This window comes from Herpailurus yagouaroundi, unplaced genomic scaffold (genome assembly GCF_014898765.1).
Source record: "Herpailurus yagouaroundi ecotype Mexico unplaced genomic scaffold, PumYag 100, whole genome shotgun sequence".
Taxonomy (NCBI): domain Eukaryota; kingdom Metazoa; phylum Chordata; class Mammalia; order Carnivora; family Felidae; genus Herpailurus; species Herpailurus yagouaroundi.
The window spans coordinates 36,339,743-36,365,943 of NW_024412391.1; the positions used below are offsets into that span (position 1 = coordinate 36,339,743).

At 50.0% G+C, this 26,201-nt stretch overlaps 1 protein-coding gene across 4 annotated transcripts in view; it reads right to left on the reverse strand.

Annotated features, from left to right (window-relative positions):
• Positions 1–1,003: 1,003 nt before the first annotated feature.
• EEPD1 (endonuclease/exonuclease/phosphatase family domain containing 1) overlaps positions 1,004–26,201 on the reverse strand; it is a 206,860-nt gene continuing 181,662 nt past the window's right edge. For all 4 annotated transcript variants that reach the window (XM_040472254.1, XM_040472252.1, XM_040472255.1 and 1 more), the window contains 5 exons: positions 14,870–14,980; positions 11,037–11,171; positions 8,690–8,828; positions 3,962–4,156; positions 1,004–1,722 (listed from right to left, as the gene is read on the reverse strand). In XM_040472254.1, coding sequence (XP_040328188.1) covers positions 1,523–1,722; positions 3,962–4,156; positions 8,690–8,828; positions 11,037–11,171; positions 14,870–14,980 — 780 coding nt within the window. In that variant the 3' untranslated portion in view covers positions 1,004–1,522. The remainder of the gene's footprint in view (positions 1,723–3,961; positions 4,157–8,689; positions 8,829–11,036; positions 11,172–14,869; positions 14,981–26,201) is intronic.

The window sequence follows — 26,201 nt, forward strand, 5'->3', positions numbered from 1 at the left end:
TCAGAGCCCCAAGGAAGGCCTTCCTTCCTGGGCCCATGATCAGTGATGCTCCTTGGAGTTGTGCAGTCCTAAAGGTGGTCTCTGGTGGAAAATGGGCCTCTTTCACTGCATCCAGCCCCACACCCGAGTCACAGGGATCACACTCTGTGGTGACAACAGTTTCTGGGTGCTGGTCTGCATCAGGTTTTCAGTGAGGAAGAAGAATAAACCCTCAGCTCCCATGGTGACCTGGAATAACCCAGGTGATCCAGGCTCATGACTCACACATTCACTATCAACCGTGCTACTTACACAGCACTGCTGTTGGCAAGTGTAGAGTTGATATGTGGGCCTGGACTTTGGGCTGGGTTTGGATTCCATCTATTTACTTACCGGTTGTGTAAGCTGCAGGAGGTTAATAAGCTCTCTAAGCCTTCGTTCCTTTGGCTGTGAAGTGGGTGTTATAATCCTGGTGTCACGGGTCGAGACCTCAGGGAGAACCACGCCATCTAAGGGGAGGGCCCCTGGTGGCGGTTAACATGTGCTTGCCCCCCTGCCCGACCGCCCCCCAAAATAGACCCTCCCTCAATACTCCCAGGCTGAGCTTCCTGCGGACCCAGAATCAACAGATATTCCTCAGAAGCACTATCAGGCAGCTCTAGGCTAGGGATCTGATTGAAAAGTGACGAGGGCGGGGAGGGAGGAAATGATATCACCCTGATAGAATTCTTGTCCAGCACAGGAACCTCTGCCGAGTGTCCAGAGGCACAAGTGGGGCTCAGTGTACAGGACAGTCTAACCAAGGGCTCAGAAGACGAAGAACAGGCTGGGAGGGAGAAGGTCACAGAATGAATTTTACGGTGATCTCAGGGGGTCGACAGGGATGCGAGAGGCATCGCTGCAACGTGGGGTGTAAAGGAGCAGGCTCCCCGGATGACGGTGTCACAGAGGCACGGGAGTGGGCACAAAACACCCGGGCCAGGGAGCACCCGGCCCCTTCCCCCAGGACTCTCACTGCAACCAGGCATGTTCATCTCTGTTTATTTTTTTCAGAACAAAACTAAAAATCACCACTCAAAATATTTGAGGAGAGTGCTCAGCTCAATCACAGTTAAAAGCTTTATGTAATTTGCAGCCAGAGCATCATGGACTGGTGGTCAGAAAGGAGAGCTTCTGGCATTGCTCGGACAGGGCCTGGCAGCCTGAGACGGCCCTCTCTTGCCCTGTCAGCCCCACTACTGTCCTCTGTATGCTGCCACCGAGGGCGGCAGCTGGCCAGCCCGAGTCTGCTGAGGTGGATGGCATCCACACGTTAGAAGCCATCTTAGTTCCCCACTGTGCTTCCGATTTGACCATCCGGTACCTCCCTCCCCCATTAGGGGTCCAAAAATGTCCACAAAGAAGGCAGGCAGGTCGAGGCCCAGGTGCTAGTGTTGTCAGGATGAAGACTGAGACAAAGTTCTGAGTCCTCGTCTTCACCTGGAAGGGCGAACTCCCTGCCCGGGCCTTCCGGGTCACAGGTGAAAAAACAGATTTGGTGCCATCATCGCTCGTGTTTAATGTTGGCTTCGCTTCGCTCCAAAGTGACCCCGTTGCCATTCCGAGGGCATTCCTTCTTGTTCCAATCCTTTTCAGTGTAAAATTCGGCTAGCACGGGGCAGTGCTCAGAAGCCACTCCTCCCCAGGACCAGTTATCTGGAATCCAAGGGTTCGTGAGGCCTTCTCTCACTACAGCCCAGTGACCTGGAGAGACAGAGGGAAAAGAGACGCAGAGATGAGGCCTGGGGCTGGGTGGGGTCCCGGCTGGCAAGAAGAGGCCTCTGTTCAATGTCTGCAAAGTCAGGATTCCCTGGCGATACTCCTCAGATAACCAGCTTGCCTGTGCAAACAAAATGTTCCAGCCAGTTGGGTTTCCTGGACAAGTGAGGGCTTACCATGTAGGTACTGAACACCACCCCCCCCCCACCCTCCGAGTCTAGGCCTCCCGCCCATTCACGTATCGGCCTATGGTTGACCTCCTCCTCACTATACACCTTTTCTAATCTGAGCAGCAAGAGTAAATATATTTGACGTAAGGTCAAATATCTCTCAAAGATGTCCAAAGTGAAAGTTTTATTTCACAAAGCAAAGGCAGTAAGTGGGGGAGGGAGGTGAAGGAGTTCTACAGGAAAGAGTAAAAAGGAAAAAGTTCTTACAGAGGCTTATGAGCAAGTAAAAGTATCTTAAAATAATGCTTTAGGGGGTGCCTGGGTGGCTCAGTCAGTTAAGCGTCCGACTTTGGTTCAGGTCATGATCTCATGGTTCATGAGTTCAAGCCCCGCATCAGGCTCTGTGCAGACAGCTCAGAGCCTGGAGCCTGCTTCAGATTCTGTGTTTCTCTCTCTGCCCCTCCCCTGCTCACCCTTGTCTCTCTCAAAAATAAATAAACATTAAAAAAAAATTAAAAAAAAAAACTCTAATGCTTTAGAAACATATAAAGCACAAGTATATTTGAAAAACAGTGAGGGGCGCCTGGGTGGCTCAGCCAGTTAAGCGTCCAACTTCGGTTCAGGTCATGATCTCAGGGCAGTTCGTGAGTTTGAGCTGTGCTGACAGCTTGAGCCTGGAGCTTCCTTTGGATTCTGTGTCTTCCTCTCTCTTCCCCTCCTCCGCTCGTGCCCTGTCTCTCTCTCTCAAACATTACAAAAAAACTAAAAAAACAAAAACACAAACAGTAACAGAATAGTTAACAGAATAGTTACAGAAGCGAGCGTAGTGAGGGAGCATGGCCAGAGACCTCCAGTGAGAAGCGAGGTCACGTTAGTGGAAGCGCGAACAGGTCTGGGCTGAGCCACGGCCTGCCCACGTGACATTTCCATGATGGTGGCCACTCTTCCCTGTACCTTCGTCTCTAGCTTCGCAGCAAGGGGACGGATGAAATGATTCCTACCTTCCTTCTGGCCCTGTGTTCTCAACTGTCCAGCTCTCCTGACGAGAGCCGCTCTCTGCAGGCACCTCCTGGCAGCTGGGCAGGCTGTGGCCACTCTCCGGCCCACCGCACATTTTCTGCAAGCTGCATCTCGCCTAGTGTGAGGACGGTCACTCCCCCTGAGACCCGCTTCCCTCGTCCTTCAGATCCTCCCCGACACAGTCCAACAGGCAACCGGCACCCAGACAGAGGTAGAAGCTGGTGACACAGTCCGGACTGGTGAGAAGATCTCAGCCCTGGCTGCCCGTTAGGCTTCTACAGAGGCGACCCCAGAATTGCACTTTCACCAATGTGGAATGTCTCCCTGAAGTATAATATGTGTAACACGTTGGGACTGAGTGAAACAACCAGGCAGGATTGAGGACCACTGTTCTCGCCATTCATCAAAAAACCTTACCATCACTGTCGTATTTCTGACCGATTGCTTCCTGACCCAAAGTCTGCTCAGCAGACTCGGTCGGGGGCTGCGTTGCGGCGCTCAGATTCCCTACCACACCCTGATCCTCATACAGTCTGTGAGAAGCATGTCCCCTGTCCTACCGTGACACTCTGAGACATGTCTGCTCATCCTCAGTGGCTGTCCCTCGCCCAGACAGTGCGGCAGGAAGCCTCAGGCCACAGCACGGTGCCTGAATGTTATGGTGCTTAAGGAGTGTCTGCTAAATGACTGAGTGTCCTTAAATTAAAGTAAGCTATCAGTTCATCTCTGAATCGGTACCCTGCTGGCCTAGAAACAGGTTTGCCTGAGACACAGTCAGTTTGCCACTCCTGAAGATCAGTGAATGCCTCTTCATTATTTTTCACAGCCCCTCTTAGCCCTTAAAAGTGGCTCTGTTTGAATGATAATTATACAGGCACCTAAACGATACATAATCCTGTCAATGCCCACGGAGGCAGTAAGAACTCCTGACCAGAGTTATCAAACCAAAGGACCTGGAACTATGAGTTGAGTTCAGACGGGTCTCTCTTACACCATTTCTGAACAGGAAAAAGAACGAGTGACTTCTGCTTTACCTGTGAAAACCTTCTTTAAGCTTTTACTGATCCAGATGTTGTCCAAAGACTTTGAGCCTTGGGGGTTCTTGGTGCTGATGTTGGTGAAGGTGTGTGCAGGGACCAGGTGGTAGAATTTTTCTTTCCTTAAGATATCATAGTCACTGCTGTCAGGTCCCTGGCCAAAATCTCCTAAAACAATCATATCTTTTTCTCCTGGAGGTAGAACAAAGAAAATCAGGTATTTAAGAGGTTGTGGGAGGTAAACCCAATATTGACTATAACCCACTAAGTGGGATCCTGATTCTCTGATTGGACTCCCCAGGGTTAGGAATGCATATGGTTCTCATTCTTCCAATTTTTCCCAATACCGCGTACAACAAACAAACATAAAACCAAAATACGCGCAAAAGTTTAAGAGTAGGTTTGTAACCCGTTTGGAAAAGGAAAGATACGTGAAGCAGAGATCGCCTCTGTTCCAGCTCAGGTGTTCCAAATCTCATGGCAGAAAAAGCCTGAGGGTCTTGTCCAGATATTTAACAAGAGCTGGAAAAAACATTTGTTGGGCACAGTGGGGGAAAAACATGCAAATAATACAAGAGGGTGGCCATCTACAAGTCAAGGAAATCATCCCTCTGACACCTTGATCTCAGACTTCCAACCTCCAGAACTGTGACATTCCTATTGTCAAAGCCACCCAGAATATAGTATTTTGTCATGGCAGTACTAGCAGACTAATACAGGGCCAGAGTGAGAGGTTTTTCCCCTTATTTTCAACATTTCTACCATTGTTTGATGTTCACTAAAGCAATTTAATCATCACGAAGTACTGAGTCATCACAAAGTACTTCCCGGAGGGAGCAGACATTCTGAGAGGACAGTGGACCCCAGCTAGGTTCTGGGATTCCCACACTTCTGCCGTCTCGAGATTCCCTTCAGGGGAGCCACATTATCGTGGCTAGCAGGGTGTCTGTCCTAGCTTTCAAGGGAGTCTTTAAGAAAGGCAGTTCATAAACAAGAGCCCAAGGTATCCGAGACCTGCAGGAAGTCTTTCTCCGGGACACCAAAGTGTTTCAGCAATAATGGCTAGAGGCAAAGAAATCTGAAGTGAAATGACAAAAGCCACCAGCAGAGGGCACTCGTACACTGCAGATGACACCCGCTCTGGGGACCATGAGGGACAAAAGGGGGTGTGATGGAAGACCCTCCTGGGGTTCCACCTGTGGCCTACAGAGATGTAATGGTACCCCTAGGCTGTATGTCAACAACATCTCAACATGACTTGAGAAATCAGTGCCAACTTCAACAGGAAAGCAGACTTGAGAATAAAATGAACAACTCCTACCTGGCCAGTGCTAAGGCCATCCATGAGCCTTCATCCTGGCCATCCATGAGGCTTCACCTGGTATTGGACCTTCTCCACAGGTAAGAAGCTAAGTCTCTGAGAGACTGAGTGGCTTGCCAGCCCTCAAGCTCACGGCTCTTCATAAAGGGCTAGAATGCGAGAGCCATGAGGACGTGGGCGGCTGTTCATCACAAAACCCCATGTGCCTGGAACAGTGCCTGCTGCACGGCAGACCCTCGATAAGCACGTATGGAACAAATGGGTGAATGAGGCATGAGGAAAGCCCCCAGAATTAAGGTGTACTTTTTGAAAGGAGAAAAGACAAGGATGCTACGTTTACTAAATAACAAGAAAAGCTGAAGGTTAGGAGAAATGAGGCAGGACGTTCCCATATAACGAGACACGTTTTCATTGGGACGCAGACCCGAAAAAGTTTGGGCCAAAAGCGATTCTGAAACCAGGAGAGGTGCTGGTGTCCGAGGTCAGCAGACGCAGCTCCGTGTCACTTCAGGAATGACAACACCACAGCTCTTTCTGAATGCGCACATCCAGGTCTCTCACAACTCATCTGCTTTTGGTTAAATTGCTCTCTGTGATGGGGCATCTGGGTGGCTCGGACAGTTACACATCTGACTCTTGCGTTTTGGCTCAGGTCTCTCGGCTTTGTGGGTTCAAGCACCACGTTGGGCTCTGTGCTGGCAGCAAGCACAGTCGTTGCCTCCGAGAATCCACAGGTGCACAGAGGCCTGAATTCTCCTAAAAAGCCATCTGCCTGGGATGGGATCCTTAGTTCCCAGGAGCGGCAGGGAGGATGCTTGGGGCTGACTTCCTCAGATAGTTCCTAGATTTACAGGACGCCAGTGACAATAGCAGGAGCTGGTCGCCACTGAGGGATAGTCCTACCCAGATGCCAAGCCATACTATGCACCCTGTTTCATGCTGAGTTCACAGAGAGAGCCCCAGGGGGGTCTGAAAGAAAGCCATCTCATCAGAGGACTGGCACACCACACGCTGAGGTCAACCCAGATGCGCATTCCAGACAAAGGCAGAAAGGCCCAGAGTTCGCTAATCAAATTGGCTCTGTTTGCTCTGATAGCTGTGGAATAAAAGCTTAGTCTTTGTTTTAGCTCAGCCACGTCTGCTAATAATCAATTTGCCCTTGCACCTTGGGCACGCTCGAGAACTTCCTGAACCCTTGGGTCTGCTGTGTCACCAGTTAACAACTGGATATTAGTTATAAGCACAAGGGCACTGGGAACATGAGTCACTGTCCATACCCGGACAAGTCAAGGCGAGCCGGGCTATGGGTCAACGGTCCCTTGGCAACTTGGAATGAAAACCTGACCGCGCTCTGGATGTCAGAAAAAACAGTGAGATGTTATCAGAGAAGTTATGAACTGGCATCTTTTTTTTTCTGCTTCCGTGTACAGACAAGGAAAAGCTTGAGGTCGAGAACAGAAACGTCCACAGATTTTAAATGCTATGAAGTCATCTTTTTAATAGGCTAGAGACAAGCTGTGGGTGAACAATTTCCCACAGAGCTGCTTCTTGGATGGAGTATCTCAGCTTAGACATCTTAGTGACTTTTTTTTTAGCCTGAAGACCCCTGATTTAAGTAGAATGCTAGTCACAGCACATCCTGGTTCACAATGTAAGTTGCCCTTCAACATCCACAGCAGCACTATTCACAACAGCCAAAAGATGGAAACCAGGTATTCACCGACCAATGAATGGATAAACAAAATGCAGTATATATACACAACAGAACAGTATTTGGCCTTAAAAAGGAAGGAATTTTTTTTGAGACAGAGAGAGAGAGAGAGAGCATGTGCATGTGAGCAAGGGGCAGAGAGAGAGAGAGAGAGAGAGAGAGAAAGAGATAGAGAAGCTTCTATTAGGGGCTCGCCTGAAGCGGGGCTCACACTCACCTGATGTGGGGCCCAAACTCACGAACGGTGAGATCATGACCTGAGCCAAAGTCAGATGCTTAACGACCGAGCCACCCAGGCACCCAAAATGGAAGGAAATTGTGACACATACTACAACATGGATGAACCATAAAGACACGATATAAGTGAAGTAAGCCAGCCACGAGAGGACAAATACCGCATGACTCCATTTGTACGAGGTACCTAGAGTGCTCCAATTCATAGAGACAGAAAGTAGAACCGTGGCTGCTGGGGGCTGGGGAAGGAGGCGGTGGGGAGCTCGTGTTGAACGGGCACAGAGTTTCGGTTTGGGAAGATGAAGAAGTCTTGCAGACGGATGGACATCATGGTTGTAAAACCATGTAAATGTACGTACTGCCACAAACGCTTAAAAAAAAACGGTAAATGGGAAGTGTCTGTTACGTATGTTTTACTACAATCAAAAAGTCTTTTTCAAATGTAAAGCTCTAATTTGACCAAATTATTTTTATAGCTGAATTCTCACGAGTCACCCCTGTGAGGGGCCAATCTAACATGGACAAGGCTTAGAAAACTAGAGACTATTGGTGAAAACTCAAGAACACATTAAGACAATTCTGGGCCTCCGGCTGTAAACGCCCACCTAGAGAAGGGCAGGGCTCTGAAAAGTCCAGCCAAAAAGCCCAGTCTTTACAGCAGTGTTAACTCTTCCTTCTGGTCTACCTGCACAGGGGAAATTTTCTGTATTGCTGCGGCAGAGCCTGGAAACAGAGAGCCCACTTCCTACTGAAGCTCCGCTCTTTTCACTGCTCTCTTAATCCTCTGGTATGTTTTGAGTCAGCTCGTGTCTGCTGAGCCCTCACTGTGTGCTCGGTACATCCACAGATCACCACCATGCCTCCCCAGCCGCCCCTGTTGAGGCGAGCGCTGGCCAGTACCTGACTGGACAGGCTACAAGTAGTGTGGTGATTTCCCTGAGGTCCTACAGCGACTGAAGGAGCCAAGATTAAATGTGGGTTTTCTGAGAGCTCCGGGCTGATCTGCATCCCAGCAGGGAGAAAAAAATCTACCTTGTGCTAATCAGGACTTTCCCAGTCACCAACTGTCTTTCCTTCACAAGACGAGCACGTGCCAATCTGCAGGTGGCATCACCACAGCAGCAGCTGAACGCAGGAGGACTTGTCACGGGGGAGGGTGTCGTCACTTTTTTCCCCCTTAATCCTTTCCATCAAAGAGAGGCTGAAAAGCCCCAAAGCTGACAGTGTGGAGTGTGCATGGTAGGCCCAGAGACGGAGGTGTCACCATGCACAGGGGTGGCTGGGCTCCACGAGATGCAGGGGCTGTGACAGACGGTCTTCTGTGCCCCCAGCATGCACTGCTGCTGACAGCCCTGTCAGCCTAAGAGATCGGAGGGATGCTCCGAAGAGGCAGCCCCCTGCCTGCCCCCTGCAGAAGTGGGACTTGTTGGCCCAGCCGAGGATAAAGACAATCTCCTACCTTTCAGGGTTTCCTGCAAGGTCTGTGCAAAGGTAGCCAAGCGGTGGCTGTCACTGTGATTCCTGCTTGGATTGTCGCCCCCTGGGAGGATCATGGATGCCAGGTGAAGGTTCACAAGGGTCAAGTCATTGCTTCCCACCTAGGCAAGAAGAAACAAAGCAACAGGGACAGGCTCAGATGCTCATATTTCCTGTATTCGTTGCTTCTGACTTAGGAACAGCTTCCTGCACGATGTTGACAACAGCAAACACAAACAAGGCAAGCTCACACCCCAAGAGATAATGCAAGACAGATCGTGCTTGGATTCTTTTGAGGCCCCTGTAGGACATCACACCCCCATTCTAACTTAGGGTCTGGAAAACCAGGTGCATCTGGAAAGGTCAGGTTTTGTTTTTTGTTTTTTCCTTGTAAGCAACCACAAAACAGGAGGCGGTGGTTCCCGCAGCTGGTGGTTAAGCAAGACTGGGGTCTTACACTCTAGGGCCAGACCGTGATCCCTCTGCCAGGACCCACCGCTGGGACCCACTTCCTTCCCCACCCCACACACATCCCACCTACCCGCCCCCTTTGTGTTCTCTTCTCTCCGGAGACCACTGTGCCCTGCTGCTCACTTTCACCAGATTTCAAAGGAACAGGAAAGCTGGCTGAAGCCTGGCAGCACGGGATACGTCGCAGCCTTGGGTCCCCAGGGCAGGTGTCGTGGTGGGCAGGTACAGAAACACACAGAGATGGGTCTCCTGGGCATGGCAGCTTTGCTCAGCTGCTCGGGTTTTGGCAATCCTGCCCTTCCATTTGTCATGGTGACAAACGCTAAATACTGCCAGGAAGGACAGGGGTGCAGGGGGAGCCCCCAGGAAGTGAAGGCTTCACTTCATTTCATCTTACAGACATGACCCCAGTTCACCATCACCACCACCCAGCCTGGAGAGCCCTCTGCAGCTGTGGCTCTGACCACAGAGAAACCACCTTAAGGCCACAGGCAGGGAAACCCTGCCTAGGAGGAGAACCTGGAGCCTGCTCCAGATTCTGTGTCTCCCTCGCTCTGTCCCTCCCCCACTCGCACTCTCTCTCTCTCTCAAAAATGAATAAACGTTAAAAAATAAACAAAATTGGAGACACCGGTTGGTCTGGCTGTTGCCCTGCTAGGTCAAAGCAAGTGCGGCCACTTTACATAAAACAGAAATCCAGGGCAGCACTAGGAGGTTTTAAAGAGGGTAACTGGCAGATTTTGCACATCAATCTCCTAAGCACAACCACAGGCACCCCTAGGCGTGCGTGTGCACACAGAACCCCAGCAACTTTGCAGCCGGGGGCAGAGCCTGGTCCAGATCCCGGCTGCAACCAACACAGCTCCCAGCACAGAGGCAGCCCCTGCCACATGCCGCCAGAGACCGTGCTGGGATTTGAGGCAACTCTCCAGAACTGCTCTGGAGCACACAGAAGTGGGGGGGGGGGGCAGGGGGTGCTCAAACACCCAGCAGGTAGCTTGCTAGGCTCTGTGGCAAGGGACCACTCTTGCCTGACCCTGCATTTCACAGGTAAGTGCCATGGGGATAAGGTCAATTGAGTGCCAACTGGGAGATCTATTTTGGCTGCTGGCTTCTTTTTTCCTCCTAATGCCCAGCTTCTGTTTGTTGTTCATGATGTATCCCAGGTGCATCCCGAGGAATCAAAGAGATAGCTCAGATCAGTCCCTCTGCTCCTATCGATGCTCACGTAGGGAAGGGCTCATCTGGAGAGGTCAGTGGTGGGGCTGCCCTGACTCCACAACCCAGAAGCTCCTCTTGAACCCCTCCAAACCCAGATGACCCCCTGAGGGTCTTCCCCTCCCCACCCCCAACCCCCCACCCCACCCTTCCACCTCCTGGTAAGGAGAAGCATATCCTCAGAACCCATTCTGCTGTCCTCTAATCCAGTGATCTCCAAATGCCAGAGGAATGAAGAGGCACTGAAGGTACCTTTGAAAAACAGGCAGTCCTGGGCCCTATCCCAGAAATTCTGTGTGTTTGGGGGACGGTCCAGGAATCCCTGATTTTAAGACAAGCCCCCCAGGTGATTCTGACGCGCGTTAGGTTTGGGAGCCAGCCATTTGACCTTCTGTGCCCAGATGCCAGAGTTATCAGAGCTAGAGTCCTCACCGACCCCCACCCCCCACCCCCAATCCCTCTCATTCCTGTTCTGGACAAGTTCACCGGCCAAGGGAACCCCAGGAGGACATGCTGACCTGACCCTCAAAGAGAATGAAATCAAGACAAAAAGATGAGGCCGCTCTGGATCACAGTTTAGAAAGGGACCCTTCCCCCCCCAGCTTTTAGAAGCAGACCTTCACAGAAACACGGAATGGTACCTTGAACCTCGCAAGGTACGGGCTGGGACCCGTGGGCTTCCCATGCCCGTTGCCAGGTGAACTTTCCTGTGAGGTGGCGTCTCTCAGCTCCACCCCGGCCGCAGAGTCCCACAGGAATCCAGAGAATCCAGCCCCCTGCGGGAGAGGAAGAGCTATCAGTCTGAATCAGGATTCAGCCCCACGCTGGGAGAAGAGGCAGGGGAAACCAGGAGGAGACGCGTGGGGGGGGGGGGGACGGTTGGTTCTGCACTGGGTCCTGAGATCACATGCACAGGGCCTGTTTCAGAAACAAAAGCACACCCCTAAAGCCACAGCACATTCCTCCTTGCCCCCAGCCCCAAATTTCCCACGCTGCCAATTTCAGAGTTTTATGTGGAGCCAGAGGGGCCTAGGCTGTTATCTCTTTGGGGGTGAAGTGAAGGGAGGCTCCAACTAAGCACAGAATTATCTTTTTAATCATCACATCCCTATGACAGACACTCATATCCCTGTCTACCAGGCAGGGGGTCAGCTGCTCAGAGAGGTCAAGTAACTTCCCTAAAATCCCACAGCTGGTAAGCAGCAATGTTGAGAATCAAATAGAAGACTCTCAGCGGCAGGCTTTGCTTACCAATTAGTGGCTGCGTACATCAGTACCTAGCACCTAGCAAATCCTCAGATATTTGCTGGATGAATGGAGGTCAGTGCTAAGAGTCACAATGATTTAGAAGTGGTCAAGGGCCCTCTGCGGGTGGACAGGTCTGCAGCCCCGGTGCAGGGCCCCATGAGGGCCAGAGAGTCGTGTCAGGAGTGTCCCAGGGCTTGGTGCTAAACGCTGCCATCTCCGGCTTCAGAATCTGCCAGCTTCTCACTGTTATCCCTGGGGGCCTTCTGCAAAGAGGAAAAGCTTCCTCTCCCACCCCACTCCAGCATCTAGAGGCTCTGCCGCCCGAGACTGGCAGCGGGACCCGTGGCATCGCTGGAGGGGCCGGTGGTGCTCGTTGCGAAAAGAGAGGAAGTGACTCTGCACGACCTAAGTGGCCTCTGCTGAGTCCCCAACATCGGCTGGACCCCAGCCGCACGCCTTGCTGGGCTCAGCACCTCAACTAGACCAACTTGTGTTGAGGAGGAGGGAAGGGGCGAACAGGGAACCGTGTTCTGCGTGCTTTGGTATTTATAGAACCATAGGCCTGCCCGCCCACTGGAGAGAGCACCAGCTTAAGAATCGGAAGAGCCAGATCTCAGGGCCACCTGTGTCACTCAGCTGTGGGACCACGGGAACCTCCCCCCCCCACTTTTCTAAACCTGTTTCCTTGGGTACAAAGTGAGGGAAATGGGATTTGCCCTTTGGGTTTGGGAGGGTTATCCCCCCTTTACTGCTTCTCAAGCAGTGGTGCCAGAGTAACCTTCCTAAAGTACCGTTCAGGTGGTCAGCTCTGCCGAAGAACCTTCAGTGGCTCCCCAGTGTGCACGACCCACTGCCCGAGGGGCCCTCCCGGTAGGCACCTTCCTGTTCAATGTGGCCTTTCACACCTGCTCACCCACGTTCCCAGCAGGACCGGGTGTTTCTGGGAGCTTCTCCCAGCCCCGGGACCCAGGAGGCCCCACCTCCAGAAGAACTGCTGTGCCTCCAAGCTGGGCCACGGGAGATCAGGTGTTAGAGCCAGAGCCCTAAAATGGGGTTCGGGGCTGACTCCACCTGGCGGCGGCTAGAGGACTTTGGGGCAAGTCGTTTTGTCTTTACAGATCGCAATTTCTCATGTGCAGCTGTCCCTCCAGCTGTGGGGCGAGGACCTGAGAATTGAGGGGAGGCGCGTGGACGTCACTGCAGGCATGGGGCAGACGGCAGGTGCAGCTACCCCTCTCCCATCTCCGTCTCGGGTAGAGATCGAACGTGTGCCACTCACAGATACAATTTATCAAACAGTGTTTAAAGAATTTTTAGGTTATCTGCCCATATTTAAGATTCAGTAAGTGTCGCATTAAAATCCAGGTATGTGTATCTTTTGAGAGACCAGAAGATTTGTCCACACGAGGCCCACAACCCTCCACGGCAACATGTGCGTGGGCACAGCCTTGCAGCCTGGCACAGCCTGCCGCCTCACGTGGACGCTGCCAGGCCCTGGCCTGTGTGCAGTTAATAAAGCATTTCAATGCACATTATCTTTTTAAATCCTACAGCCACCCAGTGACTTAAGGAAGGGGCTATTGCTCCCATTTTAGAAATGAAGGAACGGAGGCTGAGAAGGTTAAGTGGCTTGAACTCGGGTCTCCTTGCAACGGCACACTGTTCTCCAATGGCCTTGATGCCCCAAGCTGGAGCAGGGTTTCCTGCCTCGTCCCTCCAACAGGCTGTGAGCTCCCAGAGGGAGGGGCTCCATCAGCTCAGGTTGAATCCCTGCCCTGGGCTCACAATGAGTGAAAACAGGCAGGGCTGTGTCACCAGGTCTGTTTTTCTTACCGATGTCTATCTGGCATGTAGCAAAGTGCCTGGCATGCAGTAACCTTTCTAATTTTTCAGTGGACAAATAAAGAGTGTTAAATGGACTATAAGATCCTAATGAACCCACCTAAAAGATACTATTTTTTTAAAAAGGCAAGGTGTGGGCGGGACAAGCGGGGGTGCGCCTGGGTGGCTCAGTTGGTTAAGCGTCTGACTCTTAGTTTCGGCTCAGGTAGTGATCTCACGGTTTCACGATTTCAAGTCCCACATCAGGCTCCGTGTGGACAGTGTGGAGCCTGCTTGGGATTCTCGCTCTCCCTCTCTCTGCCCCTCACCCACTCATGCTCACTCTCTCGCTCTCTCTCAAAATAAATAACATTAAAGAAAAAGGCAAGGTGGTAGTGTTATTTCTATGTAGACTGAGTAGGAACAACCAAGGGCTACAGAGGTAAAGACTAGACACGTTCCAAGTTGGCTTAATTTCCAGCCTATGGGGAAAGTACACTGGCTATCGCCTACAGTAACAATTTACACTCCAAAACATAAATCCCAGGGAAATAAGATTTATATCACCTTTTTAAGTCGTGGCTAAAAAAAGAGACCTTATTGTCAATAATTAATCAGATAACTTTAAGCCAGTATATATTTATAATTTAAAAGTTCCAAATCTCAATATCCCTCACATAAATGCTATTTGTGTGTTTATAAACATGTTGGATATACTAGACAGAAAGAAATACAACATCTGCATTTATAGAAAAACTATGTGATGACACAATTTCCAACTCAAGATTAGCTACCAGAACTCTATTTTAAAATCTAAAACCCCACTAATATCAAACATTCCAAATGAGTAAAAACCTCAGTCTTGAATAGATCTGTCAGAGTGAAAACATACCCTTACAGTGATTTACCCACAGCCACAGGGGAAATACCAACGAAAGAAGACTCAAAATTAAAATCTGCTCAAAATGTCCACAGAACATTTCCATGTGCACAATTTCTACCACCAAAAGCAAATGCTTCGCCTATGAATTAAGTGAATTTGAAGTTTTCAGTCAATGAACAATGGGCTCTCCACAAACTTGGCAGAGGATAGAACTGTGGCGACAGGATTAAGAGGACAAAGGACAGAAATACCCCATTTGCAGCCTTGGCTCCAGACAGGATTTCTCCTCTCCTCCCAACACCCCAAACCCCCGTTTCCGCCTGGGCAGCCGTCCATTCCCGATCGAAACATGAAGCAAGAACCAGGGCATTTTGCAACGAATAGCAAAGAGCTAAGAAATGTGCAGCAACACAAAATTGCACCAGGGATGTTGGCAAAGGAAAGTTTTAAATGTCTGTGATTAGGGAAAATAAAGGTTTCCACAAAACGGAGATAAAATCCAAGTTTTGCAGACGAAGGTACCTTCTGGAGCGGCGTGGAGGGCATCTCGGCGACAACGGCCTTCCAGCATCCCCGGGGCTGCTTCCACTTGCGGATGTTGGGCAGGAGAGGCTGGTTTAGCTCCGTACAGAACTGCAAAGACAGAGCACAAGTTGGTGTGTGTTCGTACCGAAAGCACACCCAGCTGGGGGCAGCCGGAGGAGCCAGGAAATGCCTGAGCCTGACTCGTCAGCCTTATTCAGAGGCTTGTCGGGCTTCATCTCTGTTCTTAGGGTTCGTGAAGACGCAGAGGACTAAAAAAGCCCCACAAATTAAAAAGCAAACTACCTATAAACGCACAATTATCACCTGGGGGGGGGGACTCTCAGTTCATAGTAATCAATTCACTTTGTAGCATTCTAGCAGATAGCTCAAAACAAGCTGTCAGAATCCTTTCGATCCTTGTAAAACCGGTGGTTTCAAGGTCCCAGGAGGGTCTAGATACCAAACGTGGAGGAAGGAAGAGGAATACATGGGGGTCTTTTCTCCCCCTGAGCCTAGCTCACAGGTGGAAAAGCCGCCCCCCCCCCCCATCTAGAACCACCATATGTTCGCTTTGATGCTCTTCCGAGAAGAAAGCCCCGCTGTCGTGGCTCTGACACCCCACGTGTGTTTATTTTTTTAATTTTTTTTTTCAACGTTTATTTATTTTTGGGACAGAGAGAGACAGAGCATGAACGGGGGAGGGGCAGAGAGAGAGGGAGACACAGAATCGGAAACAGGCCCCAGGCTCCGAGCCATCAGCCCAGAGCCTGACGCGGGGCTCGAACTCACGGACCGCGAGATCGTGACCTGGCTGAAGTCGGACGCTTAACCGACTGCGCCACCCAGGCGCCCCCCACGTGTGTTTATAGGCTGTGCTGCTTTTCGCTTGCGCGGCTCCTCCAAAATGGCATGGGAACCACAGAGGGACTTGATCACCAAGGCAAAAGACAACTGCACCGGCCAAGTAAATGAAGGGTTAACAAACTACGTGCTCCCAAAGAGGTGGACCAGCTCCTCGAACTCACGCCTCAGTCACAAGCCAGCCCTTTGACGACGGTTCCTTTGAGGGGGCCCCAGCGTTTGTCACATTTGGGTTTCGTTTGTGAGATGCTCCAGCATCGGATTCCGCCCCTTCTGGGGGGACACCGTGTGTCATGCAAGTCGGAGCATGCCAGTCACCCGTTTCTGTGTCTGGCCCTACAAAGTGAGTCTTCTGGCTCCCCTGGGCGCCTCTCCACCCCCTCTCCGGTGAGCTGTCCTCAACTAACCTCACTTAGCTCCAGTGCTTCAGCTTACATCTCTGTCCCGAAGGCCCCCAAACCTGTACCTGCGGCTCAGATTTCTCTCCCAAGGTGTGAACGGCATTTCGACAACCTTTTTAACATTTCTACCTGAATGTCTCCACAGAACCACAAGCCCAACGGGGTCACAAAGGGACCTGCCGTTCCCCTCCCCCCATGTCTATCTCAGTTCCCGGTATTTCCATCCTTAGAGCTGCTCTGACTCGTCCCTCTCCTCCTCCGGCCTGGCCCACTGATTCCACCGCCTCATGGGTCCGGAGCTCGCTCTTTTTGTTCTCTAGTCCCCTGGCCGTGGCCTGTTTCAGAGCCCCATCTTCTCTCACCTGGGTCACCAGCAGAGCCGTGAAGTCTTCCTGCCTCTCTGTCATTCAGTCACCCTCCACGTGTCCTCTGGCTAAGTTGTGATGGCCATGCTGACAGCTGCTATCCCTGTGGTTCCTAAAGTACGGCCCGGGGCCCAGGAGCTTCAACATCACCTGGGAGTTTGTTAGAAAGCCTCCGGCCAGGGTCTGATCCTAGACCGACTGGATCAGAAAGGCGAGTGAGGCCCGGTGACCTGTTGTTAACGAGCCCGCCCTGCAGGTGATTCTGATCCCTGCGAAGGTTGGAGAACTGCAGCTGGCCAGACCCTCACAAGCCTCTGCCCCAGAGGCAGGCAGTGCTGTGGGCAAACAGCTGTCAGCCGCCAGCCCTCTGCAGGAGCACCTCAGCTGCAGAGAGCTGCATTCCTGGCCCCTCCACTGCTTAGCTTTAGGAGGGAAGATGAGCATCCTTCCCTGGGCAAGGGAGGAAGCATGGCAGGAGGTCTACTTTAGATACGTGCCATTCTCTCTCAAAATAAATAAACTTAAAGAAAAAAAAAAAGAAGAGCAGGGGTGCCTGGGTGGCTCCATTGGTTAAGCATCCTACTCTTGATTTCGGCTCAGGTCATGATCTCACGGTTCATGAGATCAAGCCCCGCATTGCACTCTGTGGTGACAGTGGGCAGAGCCTGCTTGGGATTCGGTCTCTCTCTCTGCCCCTCCCCAGCTCGTGCTTGCACGCTCTATCTCCAAATAAATAAACTTTCAAAAATCTTAAAGAAACAAAAAAGAGATGTGCTGTTCTTGGGGTTCTGCCTTTACAGTTAGACGGTTAAGTGTCTGCCTTTCCCTGATAGCAGATAACATAAAGAACAGAGACTGTACCCAAGTCACCTTTAAAAAAAATTGTGTTATTAAGTTTATTTATTTTGAGAGAGAGAGAGAGAGAGAGAGATTGAGAGAGAATCCCAAGCAGCCTCCGCAATGTCAGCGCAGAGCCTGATGCAGGGCTCAACTCACGAACTGTGAGGTCATGACCTGAGCCAAAATCAAGAATCAAGCCCTCAACCGATGAGCCACCCGGCACCTCCCAGAGTCGCCTTTATAAAGCTCAGCTGACACTGAGCACGGTGCCCCCTGACACTCACCAAGCCTCTGCTGGTGAACCAGGAAACCAGGGAAGACGGCACTCCCCAGTCCGTGTATGACACACAAATTGGGGGCGGGGGGACTGCTCCTTGCAGCTGATTATCTAAATAATTGCCTCAATTTTAACTTCACTTTGAGTTTGCCTGAGAAGTGTTCTCTTTGGGATTTGATCATTAGGGCTTTTATCGGTTCCCGACCATGGACAGTGTGCTATTCCTAATGAGGGCCTTCACCCTCAGATGAATCCCCTTGGCCAGATGGTCTTGGCTGGAAGCCATCCTTGGATGGGAAATGAAGCACTTTGGAAAATGCAGCCGGAATGTATTGACTATAACTTTAGGGAATCTAGCGAGGAAATGGACTCCACAAAGGGTCCAATTTCCTGCCAGGGAATCATTTGCTTGCTGAGTGATCATTAGAGCTGAATCTGAGAATCATTAAAAAGGAGAGAAGCTCCGAAAGTCCATCTGGTGCTTCGCTCTTCTCCACGCAGGGAGTCCCGCACCTGGCTGCTCACCCAAATCTCTCAGGATGCACCCTGGGGAGGCTCTATTTTTAGATACCCCCTCCGGTGATTAGCCAGCCACCCAGATTAGAGAACCCGCAGGACCCTGCTGTGCTGGGAACTGCAACATGTAGGAGCCACAAATCACATCTTTCCTAACCCTCAGAGAGCCTTCAGATACCTGAAGACAGGTGAATCTCCCGTTCACGCTGTAAACGCCAGCCCCACTTAAACACTCCCGTTCCGGGCAATGCCACTGTGATCGGAAGGGTTAGCATGCGAAGGAAGAAGGGACACAGGCTTCCATTGCTCTCCATGCTTATGACTCTCAGAGAAGGCCTTTGGAGCCTAAAGTCAGCTAGTCAAAGTGTGATCATCAGTATCGTCTGGGAATTCATGAAACATGCATATTCCCAGGCCCCTCTCAACCTACTGAGTTAGTAACTCCAGGCGGGGGCCAGGTGATCTGCATTTAAACAGCCCCTCCAGGTGCCTTGGATACAATTTTAAAGCTGGTGTTATCAGATGAGGGAAAGACATTCTCCTTTTGTTTTCTATCTAAAAGCTTTTCTTTCGTGGGTAAACTCTAGGAGATTTAAGGAACCCTAATTCCTGACCTTTAAGGGCTACCTATATTTTGTACATCTGAAGCCTTGATCTTGATAACCTCTCTCAGCCCACAGAGTAGACGATCCCCCCGCTATGCCCTCTTATTCAGTATCTCATATTATCAGAGATAATTAATAGTTTAAGGAACCAGGGGAAAATTATTTATGGCTAGAAGCGTTCTATGCCCACATCTGCACACACAGACCTCAGTGCTAGGTAAGGGGTAGGACTGTCTTCTATTTCTAGGGCTGAAAAAAGAATTGCCAGTTTGTTAACTTAGTTGACTGCACTACCAGTTCACAGCAACACTGAAGAGCACCTTTTAGATTCCTGCTACTCAGAGTGCGGTCCGTGGACCGTCAGCAATGACCTCACTTGGGAGTCTGTCAGAAATGCAAAGTCTCAGGCTCACCCCAGACCTCCTGCCTTGAAATCAGCATTTTCTCAGGACCTCAGAGTGATTTACAAGCTTGGCAAGTTTGAGAAGGCTGCTTCGGAGCCTTCCTTGTTTTGTAGACATCGTCCCTATTACCTGCCCCAGCTGGCCTGCATGAGGCGAACACCCTACCAGTTATTCGTGAGTGAACTACAGCACAGAAAGGTTAAGCCATATGTGAGTTTCCAGTCAAGATCACACGGTGGAGAAGAGTTAGAGGAGGGTCTGAACTGAGGTCTGCTTCCCACTGCTCTATCTCCTGGCCAGGCAGGTATAAGAGACGGAGTAGGGCAGGCTCCCAGATGAGGCCAGCCCGCCTTACTGGACGGATCCTTGGGTCCTTCCTCCTGAAAACTTCACAGGAAAACAAAAGCAACCTCTGAGAGCCCTCCCTCTGAACTCTGCCTAAAATTGTTTTATTTAGAACAGCTGGTTCTCAAATTTTCTGCTTCGTCCACATATCAGCAGGTAGAAACAATACTCTTCTAAGTAAAAGAGGCTCACCGGGGCAGAAAGGGTAGAAATGGGGGGTGTGTAGGGTTGGGACAAAATCTCCCAGGGAGCTGACCTGCACAACCCAAAACTACGACCCTACAAACGTATTTCTAGAATCCTGGGGGCTGGCCCACCATCTGCCTCCATCAAAATCACACTGGTTCTTGTTTTTAAAAGCACAGATTTGTGAACTCCATCCCTCACAGAATCGGAATCTCTGAGGTTAGAGCCAATCTGTGCATTTCTCACAGGATCCCCGATCAGCTTTGAAGCATGAGCAACTCAGACAAGGCTCTGCAATTGCTTATTTTGAACTCAGCCTTCATATTTTTCATACCTGTGGTCTGGAAAGACAGTTTTCATTATTCAAAACAAACCTACCATTTCAGCTATCACCCCCACACCGTGCAAGCATCTGACTGGGCCTCTTCTCAGATAATCCCATGAGGTAACACATGAAGGGAGCCCAGCGCACAGGAGGCATGTGACAGATACTTGCTGAATGGATGAATCAGAGAGGTCTCCTGAGGATCCCACCTTATGGCTTCTCTCTCCCAAGATGAGTTACAAGAACGACCGTAGGCTGGACTTGTTTCTCTAGCTTCAGACCAAACATGGGTGATACCGTCATTCTTTCGCACCCACCCCACTGCCAGCTTCATCAACACCAAACCCCTCTGCTCTTTGGCTCAGCAATCATGGGACTCAGTGTCAGAGATTTTAACTCCAATCTACAAGATGCCCAAGGCATAGGCATTCAGAAATGCCAAGTCCTAAGAGAAAAGACTCTTGGCTATGTTTCAGATGTGCTGCGCCCTGGGTCTGCCCTGGATCAGCTGACTCATCTTGTCTCTGCAGTGACAGAAGGGTTCCAAGGCTTGAGACCAACCGCGATTTGTTTGTGGACCTTTGGACTTTTTTTTTTTTTCTTTCTTTCTACTCCTCCCCCTTCCTGAAACAAATATTCTTTGCTCATCCGGTCCTGAGTGAGAAACACAAATAGGAAAAGCAATCTAATTTCATTCGGTGGCCTGTCCAGCCACCACCAAACTCAGTGGTCCTTTCGTCTTCCCCGTTCAGTTAACTTAAAATACCTGTGAGCTAGGTATTAAGATGTGTTACAGCGGTGCCCACAGAGTTAGCTAGAGACAGACTATTAGGACTACTGGCAGGCATTTTCAAAAGCAAACTCCAAATGGCCACCCTTATCCTGCATCCTGGATGGCGGGGGAGGGGTGTCCTCACTTGGAACGCTCTGGGTCAAATTTCCAGATAAAGTTGCTTTGTTTTGAGTTGGTTGTTTTTGCTTGTTTTATGGATTCTGGAGGTGACCTCCTGGACAGTGTGTTTTCCACATGTGAACCGCTAGTTTTCTCTGCACACTCAATGACAGCTTCTGAAAACGCAGTATATGATGGATAAAGCAGCACAGGTGAGCTTCCTTAAAAAAGATAAATTGCCACCATAAAATAAAGAAGTCCCTGACTCAGACCATGCAAGGTCAAGAGACTGAACTTTCATTTGGATGCCACAGGCATGGGAGCAAATGACAGAGACAACAGTTTCTGTACCGTTAATTGTAAGCAAGGGCTTATCTTTGCCAGCATCTCCAAGGGCGGAAATGCCATGGACAATAATAGAAGCCAGCACATCTATGGGTATCTGTAAATGATCCCATTTGGAGTGAAACCAAAGAATGGTTGAGGTCATTAAAAAACGTCACTGTACTCTAAAAGAAAACACCAACGCAAAAGCAAATTACATCTCAGTATCAACTCAATAAGAACCATGTTTGGCCTTCTAAGCGTAACAAGCCTATTGCAAAGTTTTCCTGGGATATTTATTTAGCCTTTAGAATGTTGATATTTTGAAGGTCGATGGGGCAGCGAAGTACTCAGTTACATTGCTTGGTTCTCCTAGGAGCTAAGTGCCTTAATGGTTATCAGCGGTCTTAATGGCCCTGGCACGCCTCTTTGCAGAGCAAGGGCTCACACACACAGTGTAACATGGACACAAAGCAAAAGCGAAAAGTCTTTCAACCTCCTCTTTGTCTCAATCTGTCCAGAAGAGATAAAGTTTGCTCTGTGGCTTATGCCCTATGTTCCCAAAGAGCCAGGATTATCATAGAAGAAAGAAGCCCCTGTCTTAGGTCAATGCAAACACAGGCACGTATCCCTGAGGGGAGACAGGTGCAATGTGGGACAGAGAGCAGTATAGGGTGAGGGTTCTCCAGGGCTCTGAGCACCTCTGACTTTACTGCTACAGCACTGCCTACAGGGCCTTCCCTACAGGGTCAGGAATCTGCCGAGGGGGAGCGTCGGTCATTCTCTCTGCTCCTTGGGGGCTCATTGAGTAACTACCATATTCCAACATTAAAAGGAAGAACTGGCCTTGGTTTCTTCTAGCTTCGCAAGTTTCCTCAGTGGGCCACCTTCGTGGGCTAGAAGAAGAGGAGGAGCTTTGAGACCCTAGGTCTTGGTCTCCCTATCCATCAAGTGCAGGGACGGGAGGAGATGACCCCGTCCAAGGGCATTTCCAGCTCCCAAACCATACGATTCTGGAATTCTAGGAGGCGAGGATGAGAAAAGAGGGAAAGGCGGAGGGGGGAGGGGTGAAGGAAGCATAGGGGGAGGAAATATAAGATTCTTTTTTTTTTTTTTTAATTTTTTTTTCCCAAAGTTTATTTATTTTTGGGACAGAGAGAGACAGAGCATGAACGGGGGAGGGGCAGAGAGAGAGGGAGACACAGAATCGGAAACAGGCCCCAGGCTCCGAGCCATCAGCCCAGAGCCTGACGCGGGGCTCGAACTCACGGACCGCGAGATCGTGACCTGGCTGAAGTCGGACGCTTAACCGACTGCGCCACCCAGGCGCCCCTATAAGATTCTTATAAACTCCTCTCTCCCTCTTTCTCTGTGATAATTGCTGTATGAACTCCACGGAGAAGCTGATTGCGTTGAGAGGACACTGAACTATCCAAAGGCCTTTCCCCCAAACCATGAGAGTGGATTCCACTCTTCCAAAAAACGGCATCAGCTTTCTTTCATGTCCCCTTGGCTCCACCCGGAAGACCCCTCGCTAAACTGCCTGGAACAAGAGCATACTCTTAATAGGTAGTAATTCTAATAGGTTAAGTTTGGCTAAGTCCAACAATAGTCAGAAACACAGGTGGCCAGTAACCTACAGCGCAGTCAGCTTCTGAAACCTGTAAAAAAGTAAGAGCCCCGGAGGGGGAAGGGAAGGGCAGGGGAAGTAAGTGCCAATAATTTGACAGACACTTTTCACAGATTATCACACTCACTCCTACTGATAACCTCGCGAGGCAGGTAATAATGCTCCCGTTTGACCCCTGAGGAAACCAGGCACCATGGCAAGGTCACTCACTGCCAGCAAGTGGGCCACGTGGGATGGGAACCGGGTCTGGCCAGCTCTAAGGCCGAAACGCACAGAGGGGAGAAAGCTCAGAAAACACAAGCCCGCCAACCGATCTAGGCGATGGTGTATGTGGTGCAGGCACCGTACCACACGCGTTCCAAATCTGGGGTTCTCTGGAACTGAGTCAGTTTCATCGTCAGTGCCCCCGGGGTCCCGGGGACACAGAGTTCTGGAGAGGTCACCACATCAGACCACAGCTTACCTCCTGGCAGGGACCCGGCACTGGCGGGACGTGCCCATTCTGTAACCTAGAGCCAAGCACTCAGAGCTTCATAAGGCAGCCCCTGCTCTAAAGCTCAGGCCCCATCCTTCCTCATCAGCAGGGAGAGGCAGTGAACTTACAGCCCCTTCATCACTCGGCCCAGGGGCCACTTCCAGATCAGCTCCATGAACACGCTCTTTCCATGGGCACCCGAAAGGAATTCTGGGCGAGTGTTCATCCTTGTTTAAACATTATCATGCTGAGGAAGATCAAAAGCAAACAGAGACATTTCCTCAGCCTCCACAAACAGCTAATCATTAGCTGCTTTTACAGAGTCAAGGGAAGGGACACCCACAGGCACTCCTGTCAACAGAACGGCTCCTGGTTCTGGTAACCTCTCCTCTGTGTTCTCCCAAGTTACTTATCATGGGTTTCCTGAACAAGATGGTTAAAAATGACAAAGGTGGGTGGGGGGGTGGGTGCCTGGCTGGCTCAGTCAGTTAAGCATACGACTTCAGCTCAGGTCACGATCTCGTGGTTCGTGGGTTCCAGCCCCACCTTGGGCTCTGTGCTGACAGCTCAGAGCCTGGAGCCTGCTTCGGATTCTGCGTCTCCCTCTCTCTCTGCCCGTCCTCTGCTCATGCTCTGTTTCCGTCTCTCAAAAAATAAATAAATGTTAAAAAAATTTTTTTAATAATAATAAAAAATAACAAAGGGCTAAAAAGCCTTTCAAGGACAATCAAAACATTTTTCTGCAAGGGGAACTGTAAAATGGAGAGCAGAGGGAGGGGGAGATTTCATAGAGGTGGAAGTTAGGTTAGGAGGAGACGGAGCCACACGGGGCACGGGGATCCCACACTGCCACACTGCCACCACCCTCACCACCATCCTCATCATCCCTCACTGTCGCCCTTCAGGGACACTTCCAAAGGTTCTCGTCTTCTCCAAAGGTCTTCGGATGTGAAGACTCTTCATCTCAGCTAGGAGCGAAGACTGTGATAGTTTTGTGGCTTTTTTCCCCCTTCTCTTTAAATTGAGGCTTATGTCTGGATATAAACGAACACAAGCTCATTATAGGATAATTTGTAAAGTAGAGAAACACAGAAAAATCTAAGCAGAATACCACTGGGCAGGACAAGCACTGCCAACCTTTTGTGGATTTCCCTGCAGGCTATTTCCTATGGAGTTTGTTACTACATCTGTCTGTCCGTATAGATGCACACGGTTTTGCGTTCTGCTTTTCCTGCTTACCACTGTGCCACAGGATTACAACACCTTCTAAATTCACGCCATGAGCCATCTGACATGCTGTGATATGGACAGGGCAAGCCATACCACGGTGGTGGAGGTTTCGTTACTTGGAAGAAATTTCTGCTTGAGGCTCATTTCATTTCACTGTCAACATCTTAAAATCACCTAACAAAGTAGTTGTAACACCGATTCTACCCTCACCTGCTCAAAATGATTTCATCCACAGGTGTAAGTAAAAATCCCGAGTAAGTTAGCATTTAAAATTATAATGTGTTCATTTTTGAAAATGCGTCAGGAGGTCTTTGTTTATTTAAATATATATACCTGTGATAAACACACAGCAGTACAGGGCCCCAGAGTGCATTAAACCCCTGAAATGTACAATCAGAAGGGAAGTGACACTTTCTTTTTTTAACCCCCTGATATAAGAGATGGGAGTTTTTAAAAATAGTTTCTTTCATCTTAAGATAAATAACTTTCACCTTTATTTTTTCCCTCTAGCTTTGTTTTTTAATAAAATGTCTCTCTAGAGAATTTGTCCTGCTGTCCGTCTATCTGTTAGGACCCTCAGGCGTGTACAGAAGGTGGGGGCGATCGCCAGGTCAGAACTCAATGTGATGTCTACTCCGCGCTGGTGCCTTACCCTAAGCTGTGATGTTAAATGGGGTCATGTTCATTATTCAAGGATGAGGTTAGGAACACAGACTCTAGAAAAAGGCTGTATACATCCAGACTTCGGCTCTACCACTTATCAAGAGTTTTGACTCTGGGCAAATGACTATTCACCTGCTCCACACCTCAGTTTCCCCATCTGTAACAAGAGGACACAAATTGTTCCTGCCTTACCAGTTTGCTATTTCTTAATTTTTTAAAAACATTTATTCATTTTTGAGAGACAGAGAGTAAACTGGGGAGGGGTAGAGAGAGAGGCAGGCTCCAGGCTCTGAGCTGTCAGAGCCTGGAGATTGAATCAGAAGCTGGCTCCAGGCTCTGAGATGTCAGCACAGAGCCTGATACGGGGCTCGAACCCACAAACCACGAGATCATGACCTGAGCTGAAGTCAGACGCTTAACCAACTGAGCCACCCAGGTGTCCTTGCCATTTCTAAAGCAGGTAGCACAGGGCTTGGCACACAGCAAGGCTCCTGTGTGTTCTCGTGGCTGTTCTAAGATTGGGCCACTCCACCATGACAAGGCCATGGAAGGAGGGTCCCCGCCTTGAACTTTCCACACACGATGGCACAATTCTCAAAGCAAACCAGCTGAGGAAGTGAGCAGGGGCAGGGGCCAGGGCCAGAAGCCAACACATCGCAAGCTGGGACATAGAGACCACTGAAATACAGCCCTGCAGATATGGACAGAAAGACGGGAAACTAGTTGCTAATATTCTTCTCTGGTGAAGAGGAAAGAGGACTCATGCAAGCATTCAATAAAAATGTAACAAGCATTAACTGTGTGTGTATCCTGGGTCAGGCTCTGGAGCTATAATGGTGAGCATTAGAAGCATGGTCCCCTGCCCTCCCTGAGCTTGCAGTCTATGTATGAGGGGCAGGGGGTGATGTAAGCACACTTTAAAAAAATAATTATATTTATGATACTTTTTTTTTTCAACATTTTTTTATTTATTTTTGGGACAGAGAGAGA